The sequence below is a fragment of the Triplophysa rosa genome, linkage group LG15 (genome assembly GCF_024868665.1).
Source record: "Triplophysa rosa linkage group LG15, Trosa_1v2, whole genome shotgun sequence".
Lineage (NCBI taxonomy): Eukaryota > Metazoa > Chordata > Actinopteri > Cypriniformes > Nemacheilidae > Triplophysa > Triplophysa rosa.
The window spans coordinates 2110400-2125090 of NC_079904.1; the positions used below are offsets into that span (position 1 = coordinate 2110400).

At 39.0% G+C, this 14691-nt stretch overlaps 3 protein-coding genes across 5 annotated transcripts in view; 1 reads left to right on the plus strand and 2 right to left on the minus strand.

Annotated features, from left to right (window-relative positions):
• The window catches only part of xkr5a (XK related 5a), a 6777-nt gene extending 5958 nt beyond the window's left edge, over window positions 1-819 (minus strand). The window contains exon 1 of the mRNA XM_057352899.1: window positions 563-819. Within this exon, the coding sequence (XP_057208882.1) occupies window positions 563-674 (112 nt within the window). The 5' untranslated portion in view covers window positions 675-819. The remainder of the gene's footprint in view (window positions 1-562) is intronic.
• Window positions 820-1139: 320 nt separating this feature from the next.
• Window positions 1140-7389, minus strand: prdm1c (PR domain containing 1c, with ZNF domain). Its single transcript, XM_057352900.1, is given in 6 exon segments — window positions 1140-2301; window positions 2477-2605; window positions 3008-3771; window positions 3881-4109; window positions 5321-5434; window positions 5825-7389. Coding segments are annotated over 6 exon segments (1803 nt in total). The 5' UTR covers window positions 5945-7389; the 3' UTR covers window positions 1140-1854.
• Window positions 2026-14629, plus strand: prep (prolyl endopeptidase). Of its 3 annotated transcripts, XM_057352898.1 has the most exons (19): window positions 2026-2109; window positions 2559-2640; window positions 3098-3201; window positions 3625-3710; window positions 5328-5534; window positions 8913-8987; window positions 9149-9282; window positions 9507-9637; window positions 9727-9936; window positions 10018-10139; window positions 10677-10782; window positions 10895-11086; window positions 11189-11386; window positions 11468-11571; window positions 11696-11832; window positions 12916-13010; window positions 13263-13394; window positions 13520-13676; window positions 13793-14628. In XM_057352898.1, exons 7-19 carry the CDS (start codon window positions 9227-9229, stop codon window positions 14085-14087), a joined length of 1935 nt encoding a protein of 644 aa, XP_057208881.1. In that variant the 5' UTR covers window positions 2026-2109; window positions 2559-2640; window positions 3098-3201; window positions 3625-3710; window positions 5328-5534; window positions 8913-8987; window positions 9149-9226; the 3' UTR covers window positions 14088-14628. The 3 variants fall into 3 exon arrangements, with proteins under 3 accessions (XP_057208881.1, XP_057208880.1, XP_057208879.1); XM_057352897.1 differs by lacking the exon at window positions 2026-2109 and having other exon boundaries at window positions 2184-2640; XM_057352896.1 differs by lacking the exons at window positions 2026-2109; window positions 2559-2640; window positions 3098-3201; window positions 3625-3710; window positions 5328-5534 and adding an exon at window positions 8202-8359 and having other exon boundaries at window positions 13793-14629.
• The last annotated feature ends 62 nt before the right edge of the window (window positions 14630-14691 follow it).

A 14691-nucleotide genomic window follows, 5' to 3' on the forward strand; every position in this document is an offset into this window, starting at 1 on the left:
ATTGCACTATACTAGTACCATGTTTTTTTGTATTGCACTATACTAGTACCATGTTTTTGCCATTGCACTATACTAGTACCATGTTTTTTTGTATTGCACTATACTAGTACCATGTTTTTGCCATTGCACTATACTAGTACCATGTTTTTTTGTATTGCACTATACTAGTACCATGTTTCTGGTATTGCACTATAGTACTACCATGTTTTTTTTGTATTGCACTATACTAGTACCATGTTTTTTTTGGTATTGCACTATACTAGTACCATGTTTTTTTTGGTATTGCACTATACTAGTACCATGTTTCTGGTATTGCACTACGTAGTAGCCTACCAGGTTTTTTGGCATAGCATAATAGTACCACACTGGGTTTGGATATTGCACTATACAGTATTACTACTACCATTGTTTTTGTTTAGAACGTGAACATGGACGATTCAGTACCACGGTACGTATTGAAGTATCGCCTGACCTGTTTATTGTCGTTATAACTGCACGCATTTGGTTGCAGTGAAATATCGGGTGCATGAGATTCATGTGTGTGCGCTGTAAGGTCACTCACGCGCAGATCTCTCCGCCAGCATCACTAGCGCGGTGGCGGCGAGCAGCAGCACGCGCGAGCAGCGCGCGCCCCCGCCGCCGCATCTTCTCCACTCCGCCACCGTTACCGGCATCTCACCGACCGGGACTCGTGCTTCCCCAGGACATCATTGTGTTTGCAGGTGTTGTTGTCAGTGGCGGATCCAGTTTCCTCGTCGTCCTGTCAAAATATCTGACGTCACGCGTTTGGATTTTAAAGAGACAGTAATACACACTCAATTATGTAATCATTCCATTGTATTTCTACAGTATACTTACATACGTATGTTTTAGATTAAATGCACATAATTATGTTACATTTTGTTATGTGTATGTGGATTTTGTGTACAATCGGTGTGTCTGTTCTGTTTGTGGCGCACGCGTGTTACAGTGACCCGGACGTTTACAAAGTCAGATGATACTGTGTAACTTAGGACACCGCAAGAGAAACGTGATATTTTAGCAGGACACCTCTCAAACACGCACAGGCTAACGCATTTAAAGCAAATGCCAATTTAAAGCAGGTAACATTAACTCCATTTGTCTTAATTCAAATTTCAAATCATTTATTTTCATAATTCTAATAATACAATACTGCATAATATATTAGTTCGTTTTTTTAGCTACACTTAATTTGGAAAGTGAGTCACAAAAATGTATTATAGGTTTTTGCAGTGAAAGTAATTAATGTAAGAGCAAAAATGGCAAAGTAAACATACAAAGACCACAGTTTTGATCAAGGGAAATTGTATAAATCAACAACATACTAAACACATGGTGACAACAACATGCATGTATGATATATGAAAAAAATATTCTTGTCCTAGGAACCACTGATAAAAAGGCTTTATTGTCACTTGCCAATAATTTAACAGTATAATAACACAAATCCCTGAGATCACATCCTTCAGTACAATGCAACAACAAGTTATGGTTATTCAAACCTTAAGAGTTAAACAATGAAATAATAAAAACTAGTATTATCAAAATGTATACATTTGAAAGAAAAAAGTGATATGTCACACACTTTTTGATGTCATATAGCCTAATTTTTACTCTGAGGAAAGATAAGTTTGAACAACAGTGCAATAGAAATTCTGCATTCAAGGGAGATAAACTGGCATACTACAGTATATGCAGAGATAGACAACTTTTGTTAACATAATTAAATATCCTAAACAGTATGTAGGCAAGCTGTTTTTGATTGCATTTATTGCTCATGTTTAACCAACCGACGTTTCTTTCAGAAAGTGAACGGTATCTTGTCATTGTTCCTCATGACAGGCCTTCTTCCCATCGCGTTTGTGCTGCCCCCTGCTGGAGGACAGACGGAACTGCAACTACCCGCGCCCAGATCAACTGACACATTCTCTGTACGGATGCCATCTCCATGGCAACCTCAAGGATTTGTGCGGCATCACTCACGTCGAAGCTCTCGAGCTCTTCGTTGGCTAGGACCAGCTGAGAAGCGGAGCCTGTGAGGCTGGTGGCGGGACAGAACTGGTGCGAGTGGATCTGCAGGCTGCACAGGTTTGTGTACTTGCGCAGGCACTCCTGACACTGGTGAGGACGTGGGGAGGCGTGCAGGCGTCTGTGCAGGCGCAGGTGGATGTGCTGGGTGAAGCGAGCGGGGCATTGCTTACAGACATACGGCCGTTCGCCCGAGTGAAGACGCAGGTGTGTCTTCAGGTTACTGCTGCTGCTGAAACGCCTGTTACACACCTGCGCATAAGACACGGCACATCTCTTAAATATCTCATTTGTTTCTTTTAGATAGCAGTTAAGTTGAATGAAGAGCAAACTGAACTGAATATATATTTATTTAAAAAATGTTAATAATAGAAGAAAAATGTGATATAAAGACACATAACTCCATTAGCAAGCTGAAAGAGCTTACATGGCATTCATGAGGTTTTTCTCCTGTGTGAACCAGTGTGTGTTTCTGAAGATGAGCTAGTTGGGAAAAGTTTCTTTTGCAGGTAACACACCGGTACGGTTTCTCGCCGCTGTGAACTCTCAAGTGTACCTGAAAATTTGAAAGATGTAAATACAAGAATGAAAGTAAGACACTATTTTTATCTCAGCTTACTATGTATTTATTTATTCATTCCATTATTCCAAAACCTCATGGATATTTGATATTTTGTGGTACATAAAATAAAAAATGTGTAGTTATTATTATCACTTTGTGTTGAAAATGATTATTGGCGAAAAACAAGTTGCTTGTCATATAGTATCTTTTAATAAAACTTGTCATTTTGTTTCAAGTAATTTAAGAATCAGTTTTTAGGATCATAAAAAAACACACATTTGAAATAAGTATCAATGCAAAGGTTGTATTTTTAAGAATTTGGCACATGCGTATACATGCAAATCATTGATAAGAATCACCAACACTAAAGTTGTGAATGAAAAAGAATTCAAATACCTTCAGATTTGAGAGCTGACTGAAGTTCTTTTCACACACGTTACATTTATACTGGATCTTTCCATTCTGTCTCTGTAACGGGTACGCTAGGGCATGATATCCCATTGTCTGGCCCGGTTTCACACATGGATCCTGGGAGCCTGGGGTGTCATGGTGGGCGGAGCTAGAGGTGCGAGCAGCCACACCCACCTCAGGTGAGTCTTTCTCGGCTGTGATGTCATTGGTTACCTCAGCAGATGAACCAGGAGAGAGATTGGCTGTATTGCTAAGAGATGAAGGTGAGGTCGTGGGTCGGTTTCAGTCCTCTTTTAAAGATGAGGTACTGTGAGTACTGGAGTCGTTTCTGTTCACTAACGGAAGGTCACTCTCATTTGATGCCACTCTCAAAAAACATGGATGCATGCGGATTGGTGGAAAGGGAATATTATGGGATAGGTGTGGTGACGGCTGGCGCAATGGCACGTTTTGAACGCTAGGTGAGATGTGCCTCGGCAGAGGGGATTGTGGGATGGTAGGCATGTATGCAAGACCTCCTATGGAGATGTCAGGCATGACTTCGGTCAGCGAAGATTTCTGGTGCGTGCCGATTGAGTTCAGATCTGCTTTTCTACTTTTAGGTTCATGTTTAGATGGGAGGCTGTAACTTTCTTTAAGAAGAGGTGGATTGGGAAAACTGTAGTCAGACTCCAGGATCTCAGTGATGGTATGACCTCTTTTTCTCTTATTCACTGGATTCTGTCTCTCCACACAAACTGAAGTCTGAGCTAAAGCAGGACAACACATACACGCGTCAAACTTGTGTGATTGGTTAACATGAAAGAGAAATTTATGATAAATATATGATATTAATGACAGGACACACAGATCACTCACAGGAAGTTCTGAGACTTGTGATTGGCACGTCGTATTCCAGTCTCCACCCCACAAGTAGCTCCTCCCCTGGCCTCAGATGTCTTACTGCATAGAAGTACATCTCCATCCCGACTTGGCGTTCTACAAGATTCTGTTGCCAAGGAGACGGGGCAGCGTTGACAAAGCACATCCAGTTCCTGCTGCTCTCATCCTTATGGAACAGGAAGTGATGTAAACGCCCCTCTGAGATCTTAGCAAAAGAAAGACAAAAGCATAATCAACACTGAAAACTTTTCACATATTTACTGCATAATTATATAAAAAACTCCATATTAACTGTTTCTTGCTGAAATTGGGGATTGTTATTTTAAAGTTTGAGCATTAGTAATAACGTCAACACCACTAATAAGCAACTTAAAGTGTTTCAAGGTTTTGCTCTCAGATTTAAAGTTCACGTCTATTTGCGCGTGTGAAAGTGAAACATTGTGGTTTCAATGTTGATTCAGTATTTTTGCTGTGGTTAAACGGACCATCTGTGCAACTTTACTCATAACATCTGTTGCTCTCTTTCTCTCTTTCTGTCTCTCTCCTTATTTTCAGTTTAGTAACTTCTGTTAGTTAATTTTCTCTTTACTATTTATAGGTATGCGTTTAGGTACAATGATCATTTTAGTTTTTATTCTGTGAACTACTAACAATATTTCTCCCAAATTTCTAATAAAAACATTGTTTCTATTTGCATTTATTTGCAGAAAATGAAATCTGGAGAAACAGGTCAGAATAACAGAAAAGATGCTTTGTACTCAAATACTGCACAGAAAATTCCTATAAAATTCATATTTCTACATGTATTTTGGAAAAGTAATATATATATATATATATACTGTATATAACCTGGATTTTTATCACAGTTTTCATGTGTCTTGTAATGATGTCTTTCACATTGCTTTTGGATGAATTTATGTCTCTCCTAAAGTTTGATTTTGTTGAAATTCAACAGACACTGGACTGAAATGGTTACAATACATCTAGAAATTCTGATTAAATGAAAATTTGCAATGGTCTCATATTTTTCCCGCAGCTGTATCATGTGTGTGTGTGTTACCGAATATCATAAGTACTTATTTATAAAACATTAAAAAACTTAATAAGTATTTATGAAGTGTAAAATTAATTTATAATTCAAATGTATCCGAATGATTTCTGGAAACCCTGTTTTGTGTGTGTGTGTACCTGTTGGCCACTTCCTTGCTGAGTCAATGTGTGAAGTATGACTGTATCGTTTTACTGGCACATGTAAGCGAGGTGCAGTGCGTCACAGAAACCCAACACGACCATACACACACACACACACTCCTGAAACATGACAAGTGAATATGAACCCCAATGACTCATAGTGGTTTTCAATCTCCCTTTCTCATACACTTTTTCTTTTTCTCACTCTCGGTTCTACTGACGTACCGTCCAGATGTGATGTCCGTGGATGTCTGACGGTGTGTCTTCAGAATCTCCCTGCAGCGGGCCAAACCGTGTCCCTGCGGGAACCTCTGTTGTAGTACAAACACCCTGAACCTTCTACCAACACAGAAACACCAAAACCAGTGTGTGTGGGGGTTACCATGACAACAGAAGATGCTGATGATGAATCCATGGCTACACAGAATTACGCTGACAAGTACATTTTATTCATAAACATTATTGCTTCATAAACAGTTCGATAAAACAATTATTGAGCGTGTTTGTGCATGAGTATTAAAGGATAATTGCTTGTTTAGCACTGATAAATCAAAAAGCATTATGACACTTGGACAAGCGTGTATGTCATCACATCAAAATACCAAACCAAAAATGGCATCTGCAAACCACTAGAAGCTTTTCTCAGAACTGACTTCACTCTTCTGAGACATTTCTGTACTATTTAAATGAAGATAAAAGCAAACGGACAGCCGCTGAATGTGTGTTTACCTGATTGTGATATGTAAACCGGAAGTTTCTGGGTAGTGATGCCTGCGCGCTGGTTCTGATCCACCCATGCTCCTCTGTGTGTACGGTCACGCTGTCGTTCGCTGGGATTTTAGATGGCATTTTAAAAACAAAGTATGACACCTGTGGAGGACAGAAAAGATGCTCAAATGACAAACAATACATTCTTACAATGTACTGTAGATTTACAAAAAAATGTGAGTGGTGCCCTTTCGTACAAAACCCACCGCATAGTATTTTCTATGGTTTCTAAGGATTTTTAAGGGGTTGCTTTGATGTTGGGTGTTACTAAGTTGTAGTTTAAGGTTAGTGTTCCTGTAGCTTAACTTGTAGATCATGCCGGCACGGTGTATAAATGCACTGACCTGCTTTGGCAGAAAGCATTTCCCTTTTTATAAACTGTTAAAGCATCAATATTTAAATAAAGAAATAAAAATAAAGAAAATCAAAACTGTTCAAATTAAACCAACAGTATAGCTGAAAGAGACTTCTGAGATTTCTCTTCTGAAAAAGCACTCTAGTAATCTTATCTTTTGGTTTCTTTAAAAAGAAATAAGGAGAAAACATCTTAGATAATGCGAACACTTACAAATAGTTGAATGAAAACCTCAAATAGCCTCTGAGCAATAATGTTTTTATGTTTTTTTTATTCTTCAAGTTTGGTTGACTATGTTTCGGTCTGATGTGGGATTTCAGATGAACAAAACCAGTAAGAATGAAACTCAATACAGCAGAATTCTTGATCACATGTTCCACAGACACACAAACACTGTGACCACAGCACACAAACACTCAACATCTGACCTAAAGAGAGATGAGCTGAGTCAAGAAACCCTTCAGCTGACTGTCTCTGTCTGCCTCTCTCTCTCTTTCATGCATGCACGCATGCACACACCAGATTTCCAGATTACAGATCAATTTATTTTCTAAATAAGTAGTGTGATTGCTTACTTTGAGTGCCTCTTCAAGGGGAGTGTAAGTTCTTTCTTTAGATGTTTAGAGCCAAGCTGTTTCTCTGTCTCTCACTCCTTCTCTCTCTCTCTCTAAAACGTGTACAATCCTCTTTTATTCAGACATCAGATGAAGACAGACTCCACCCAGTGTCTTCCTCCACCCCCTCTCTTTCACTCTGTCTTTACCTCTTGTCCTCCTTTGGGTGCATATTTCACAGCTTCTATGTGTGGTTATCTCAGAAATGTCATGATGGTCTTAGGTTTAGAAATGACATGATGTGCGTACGAACCCCAAAATGTATTCAGAGACTTTGCATTAGAACAGTGGTCACACACAAGTCATTTCAGATAAAGTAAGTTTCAGTCAAGTAAGAAATAAGTTAGGTCTGAAAGGATGAAGCAATACTGCGGATACACTATTTAAAGGCAAAAGTAAAACATGTGTTTGCACACTTTTTAGCCGTTGAAGCTTCATATAGACAGTTCAACAAAAAAATGAAAATTCTGTCATCATTTACTTGTTCTTTATTGAGTGAAAGTTCCATTACATCACTGGACATGTTAAAGATGAACATAAAACATCAACAGATTGATGCCCGGAAAAACTTTATTTAATAAAATGTAAAGATGATACAGTATGCAGACTGCACTTTTTTGTAGTTACTCTGGTGGTCCATTTGTAAGATTTTGGGGGGGGATGTTTCTGGAAATTGTTTTATTGTGAGTATGATGAATATTTGAAGAGTTTGGTTCCAAAATGAGATGATTTCAAAAATCATGTTTTTTATTAAGTTATCATGTTTTTATTGTATTTTATTGTGTTAGTTACCTGTATTTTTTTAGTTATTATGGCTTAAATCAAAACAAACCAACTGCAGTTTGATTGATATTAATTGGGATGCACTATAAAAACATAATTTCTGAAATCTTTTAAAAACGGAGTTATCTCGTTTTGGAACCAAACTCTTCATTTTGTTTTATTTTGAAAACATTTCGTTTGGTCTCTTGGAGAAACATATACAATCATAGTCATGTTTAGATAATCTTATTTATTGTCTTGCAAAAGTTGCCAATATTTATAAATGTTACACGTAAAACCCTGTTTTCTTTCAAAACAAAACATTTATGTTGATTCAATGTCATTTTCTTTTAAACAAATCGCAAAATAAAAATGAGAAAGGGTAGTTTCTTTATTATTTTGTGATATAGGCTTAGCGTATAAATCTAAACTGATTAGGTTCTAATTTAAAAAAAGAAACACAAGAAATGTCGAAAAAAGTAACAGGCGATTGGTAATTTTATTTCCCGCATGTTTCCTGTTCATCCAGCAGTGGGCGCTGTGGTGATTTTAGCGCCTGTCTTCCTCCAGCGCGTGTTGTCTTTGTTTGTCTCTCTTCTGTCAGCCGGTTCCGGACATTGTGCTGCCTGCGGCTGTACGACACACTTAACTCTCTAAAACACAGTTTATGTCCTTATTTCATCATTTCATCTGTTTAACAGCGGTTAATAGGATCAATTAACAATGTCTTTTCAGTATCCAAACGTCTACAGAGACGAATCTGTGGTGAGTGACTGAAAAAAGCGAATGCGTAATCGAAGAATGTATGAGAAGAGATGAATGAAGGGATAAATGGATAAACGTCATGTATAATGAGTATAAGATTGAATCAGTATGAATGAACGAAAGTGAATGAATGGGTAAAAATGTGAATGATTTGCTGTTTGGCACGAGAGGATTCTCTGTAATTCTGACAGACACCTTCAGATTTAAAGAGATATTGTACAGACTACCATTAAAAGTTTAGATTTTAAGAGCTATGCATGAAGCTATGCTTTTATCTAACGTTAGAGGAAAATGTTCACCCGGGGTAAGTTAGGCTTTAGTTGATCTATTACATAGCTGTTGGTAACATCCCATTCACTTCTATTGTTTTCATACCAGTCTAATGATTTTCTTTCAGAAAAAAAACATTCTCGCACAAACCTGTCAAAATGAGATTTAAAGTTAACATGATTGGCCATCTCTGATATCCTCAAGACTTGTTTTTTTTTTGTTAATAAGACAAAAGATTGCCCTGACAAGTACAGCAAAATCCTGTATGTGTGTGTTTATGTAGATCGATGACTATCATGGCTGTAAAGTTCCTGATCCGTACAGCTGGCTGGAGGATCCTGACAGTGAAAAAACACAGGTACACACACACACACGCGCACACACACACACACACACACACCTGAGGACCACTGACTAAAAGATGCTGTGATGTAAAGCACTATATATCTGAGATTTGACTTTATATATTCAACATATGACTCTTTATATTTGAGATGTATGACTCTGTGTATGTGTCAGGCATTTGTGAATGCTCAGAATCACTTGACTCAGCCGTTTCTGGAGCAGTGTGAGGTCAGAGACGTCTTTAAGGAACGCATGACTGAACTCTACGACTATCCCAAATACAGCTGCCCCTTTAAACGTGGCGACAGGTGAGGTGGCGTTTTTTCAGTATGTACAATTTTGTGACAGGCGGTCAGCTACCACAGAAAATGTGATATGGTACCTGATACCTGATAATCTGTCTGAGCCTTTGGTTATTTTGCATTCACCTGTATTATTAGATCTTGAATTTCTGCTCTGATTTTAGACTAGTTCTGTTCTGTGTATGTGTACGGGTTATAAAAAGAACAAATTGTGTTTTTCTCTCCTGTAGATACTTTCACTTTTATAACACTGGTCTTCAGAACCAAAGTGTTCTGTACATGCAGGAGAACCTTGATGCAGAACCCACCGTCTTCCTGGACCCAAACACCTTCTCAGAAGACGGGACAGTAGCTTTACGAGGTGTTGTATCTTTCATCAACATGATCTTTTGTTTTTGTGAGCAAGTTGAATGAACATGACCGGCTTTGCGTGTTTGACCGGATTTGCAGGTTATGCGTTCTCTGAGGATGGCGAGTACCTGGCGTACGGCACCAGCGCGAGCGGTTCTGATTGGGTCGAGATGAGGTTCTTGCGAGTGGACGGTGCTGAACCTCTAGAGGACAAACTGGAGAGAGTGAAATTCAGCTGCATGTCCTGGACTCACGATGGGAAGGGACTGTTTTACAACTCTTATCCCGAGCAGGATGGAAAGAGCGACGGTAAATACACACACTCTCAAACAAAGACTTCTACAAAGATACACACACAGACATCAGACCATCTCTGTCTTTCTGTCTCAGGTACTGAAACCTCCACCAACCTGCACCAGAAGTTGTACTATCATGTTTTGGGAACCCCTCAGTCTCAGGACGTTCTTTGTGCTGAATTTCCCGATGAGCCGAAATGGATGAGTGGTGCTGAGGTAGCAAGCGCACGCACGCACGCACGCACGCACACACACACACACACAAAGTTGACATAAATCAGAATTTAACTTTAGTATTGTAACATTTTCAAGTGAAACAACAAGACCGACAAATAAAAAAAAATATATATATAATTTACATCTCTTATGAAAGCAAATAAAAACTATAAATTAGATTTATAACGCAATAGAAAAATAAATATATATAATGAGAAAAGCACATCATAAAATAGCTAAAAATTCAACCACAATTAACATGAAAATTTAAAATATTAAAATACAATATTATTTAGATATTCAAAATATATTAAAAAAACATATTTGTATTGAAAAAATATTATTTATACAAGTAAATTTTTTTATAAACTAATAATCTTGAAAACAAAACTATACTAACTCTGAAGAGTTGTAAAGCACATAAGTACACTTAGAATAAAAATGAAAAGGACAAACAACAATATATCCCCGAACTTTTAACAAGAAATCAAATGGGGTCAGTTTGTGAATAACATGAGTTTGTGTGTGTGTTTGCAGGTGTCTGATGATGGGCGGTTTGTGTTGTTGTCTATCCGAGAGGGCTGTGACCCCGTCAACAGATTGTGGTACTGTGACCTGAACGCTGTGCCGCAGGGAATCACAGGTACAAACTGTAGCGTATATTGCTTTATAATGTACTATTTTAGACATACCCTGGCAAAAAGGCTTGTAACAAACAGTTTCCTTTTTGGTTTTATTTATCTGGTTGATGGCAGGCTTGTTGCCGTGGGTGAAGCTGATCGATAACTTTGATGCGGAATATGAATACGTGACAAATGAAGGAACCGTCTTCACTTTTAAAACCAACCTGGACGCGCCACAGTATCGTATCATCAACATTGACTTTGACCAGCCAGCCACCAGCCAATGGAAAGAGCTCATTCCTCAACATGAGAAAGATGTCATCGGTGAGCAGACATAGACTAACGACGACATAATGAATGTCGTTTTCAATTTTATTTGATGATTTATTGTGAGATTAAATGTGTAATTTTCTCTCTCTTTCTCAGTGTTTGCTACCTGTACATATTCCCGCTTCCTGTTTGTGTGTTTCCTCCACGATGTGAAGAATATGTTAAAGATGTTCCATCTGTCTTCGGGGGAGGAGATACGCACGTTTCCGCTGGACGTCGGCTCGGTCATGGGCTTCACCGGGCGAAAGATAGACTCTGAGATCTTTTACAGCTTTACTTCCTTTTTGTCTCCATGTAAGTTTAAGATTTGAAAACTCAAAATCTCTTAAGATGTCTCGGATGCAGTGAGGTGATGCGTGTTGTGTTTTCCTGCAGCCATCATCTTTCACTGTGATCTGACTAAAGACCCCTTGCAGCCGAACGTCTTCAGAGAGGTCAAGGTGAAGGGCTTCAATCCTGCCGATTATCAGACCACTCAGGTACATCAGTCTCACGATTCATCTTCTGTGTCTGCTATAGACTCGGGTCAGGGCCGTGGCCTTAAACTTGTGTAGTTTTGCATATGCCTTGCATTATTATGTAGTTTGTTTGTGTTTATTCCAGGTGTTTTATCCTAGTAAAGATGGCACACAGGTCCCCATGTTTATCGTCCACAAAAAAGGACTCGAGCTGGATGGCTCTCATCCAGCCTTCCTGTATGGATATGGAGGATTCAACATTTCCATCACTCCCAGCTACAGGTACAATACAAACACACACACACAAAATACACACATCCGGGTTGCCTTTCCCAAACAACGACATAAATCTCTGGTTAACCACCAATAGTACGATGCATCGTTGGGGAAATTAACAACATAGTTACGACTGTTTCCCGAAACCGTAGTGACTATGTAGGAGATCAATCATTTGAACCAAGTTTATAACACCGAGAGAAAAATATGACGCCACACAGGAGGTGGAGTAATGACGTCTACTAAATAATAATTACGTTCAGATCGAATTAATGTCAAATTCTTGCCGTAAATAACATGCATTACATTTAAAGGCTACTTTTGTTATCTGTTGTTTTATTTCACAATATTTCATTCATTCATAAGTTTTCTCCTACGTCACTCCGCTCAGGGATTCCCCAGCATGTAGGTCCATGCGCACTTTTCAAAAAAATTCATCTCATAATATCAGGGAACAGCTTTAGACCTGTAGACCTTACTTCACGATGCTGCTTGCGATTGATCGTTGGAACGATGGTTTCGAGAAACACTTGAATCGTTGAACTATGCTGGAACGACGGAACATGGCTAACTATGCTTTTGGGAAACGCACCCCAGGTCTACATTACGCAATGTTCTGGCTGAGACCTGGCCAATAAGACTGACTGACTAACCAACATATAAGGAAACCAGTCAGAGTTTTTGTTTTCTTTGAAAGTACTTGAGTACACAAAATGACAATGTTAAAGGGACGGTTCACCCAAAAATGAAAATTCTGTCATCGTCCCTCAGATTGTTCCAAACCTGTATGCATTTCTTTGTTCTGCTGAACACAAAGGAAGATATTTGAAAGAATGTCAGTAACCAAACAGATCTCACCCCCGTTTACTGCCGTAGTAAGGAAACTAAATACTATGGGAGTCTGTTTGGTTACTGACATTCTTTCAAATCTTCAGCAGAACAATGAAATTTACACGGGTTTGGTGTAAATGATGACAGAATTTTCAATTTTGGATGAACTGTCCCTTTAAGTTTTTCTTGTGCTTTAAAATGTTTCAAGTAAACTCCCTGGGACTGCTTGTCTGATAAACATCACCTTTTGTTTTGTAGTGTTTCTCGGTTGATATTCGTCAGGAATCTGGGAGGGGTCTTAGCTGTCGCCAACATCAGAGGAGGTGGAGAATACGGAGAGACGTGGCATAAAGGCATGTGAATATAACAACCGAGTTACTCTGTGGGAAAATACTAATGAATGCATTATTAATTAATACTAATGCTTCCTGCTGTTATTTAAAAACTACCATGAAACCGAATGAGCGGGTATCAGCATATATTTTTGTTGTGGAAAATAAACGTGGTTATTTTTAAGAAAGAACGCATAACTGGAAGACCACTTTTACTTCGAGATATTTGAAACGAGTCACTCACACCTCTCTGTTTTTTCTCTTGGTGTCCAGCGGGGATGTTGGCCAATAAGCAGAACTGTTTCACAGATTTCCAGTGCGCAGCTGAGTATCTGATAAAGGAGGGCTACACTTCACCCAACAAACTCACCATCAATGGAGGGTCCAACGGGGGTCTGCTCGTGGGTACGACACACACAATCTCATAGACCTCCGTTGTTTTTGTACCAGGCCAATTATTATGTTTTCTGTCTCCTAACCTCCCACACAAACTTGTCCTGACACACCGTGTGTGCTCTTCTGTCCTCCAGCGGCGTGTGTGAATCAGAGGCCTGATCTTTTCGGATGCGCTGTGGCTCAGGTCGGCGTCATGGACATGTTAAAGTTTCATAAGTTCACCATCGGACACGCGTGGACCACTGACTTCGGCTGCGCTGAAAACAAAGAGCAGTTTGATTGCTTACTCAAGTGAGTTTGCATTAAGATCGGTTTGCATTTCTTACATTAATCACACTCTCTTTCCTCTAAAAAACTGCCGTGTTCGTCATGAAATTCCCAAACCCTTTCACATTCTCATCCCACAGGTATTCTCCGCTTCATAATATCCAGATTCCAGAAGGCGATGGGGTTCAGTACCCTGCTGTACTGTTGTTAACCGGTGATCACGATGACCGCGTGGTGCCGCTGCACTCATTAAAATATATCGCCACTCTGCAGCACACAGTCGGTCGCTGGTCCGGCCAAACTAATCCCGTCTTTATCTACGTGGACACCAAATCGGGCCACGGCGCTGGAAAACCCACCAGCAAAGTCATTCAGGAGGTGGCAGACATGTACGCCTTTATCGCTCGCTGCCTGAACCTCAAATGGCAGGAATGAAAGAAACATTATGAGGTTGTTTGTCTTAACAGGTTTGTTTATTCTAGTTTGTATCCTCCGGATTATTGAAATAATCCTTTTTCTTGATCTTGGTCTCTCAAACTCGACGGTTGCATTATTTCACGTTACACTACTTTCATACTAAAACCTGGTCTGCTTCTGTGACCGATCATATTTTCTGTTACCATATGTTATGGCTGTGTATGACCTATATTGAGCTTGTACCATTGTTAGGAAATATTATAATTGGTGAAGTTGGAAGGGTGATGTGTCATAACTTCTGGAGCACTTTAATAAAACTCTATTTATTTGACGACAGGAAGACATGAACGGTCAGATTACTGCATAATTTCAGTTATACACAACAAGAAATCACTTTACAGTATTGCAACGAACGGACGAGTGAACGAATGAACGAACGAACTATTAACATCAATTTGTTTCTACCTCCACACTTATGCCGATTGTTTTTTAAAGGGAAATGCAAACAGAAATAATCTTGTACAATAAAAAAAACTTGTCAAGAATTTGTTGTTCAGTGTGTATTCTTACAAATACTTCTCCACATTTTTGTGTATCTAGAAAATTATAATTTACTACTATT

Coding starts and splice junctions, on each gene's coding strand:
- prep (XM_057352896.1), top strand. CDS start 8,318: ATGTCTTTTCAGTATCCAAACGTCTACAGAGACGAATCTGTG. Junction 8,360..8,912: donor TCTACAGAGACGAATCTGTG/GTGAGTGACTGA, acceptor GTGTTTATGTAG/ATCGATGACTATCATGGCTG. Junction 10,140..10,676: donor AATGGATGAGTGGTGCTGAG/GTAGCAAGCGCA, acceptor GTGTGTTTGCAG/GTGTCTGATGATGGGCGGTT.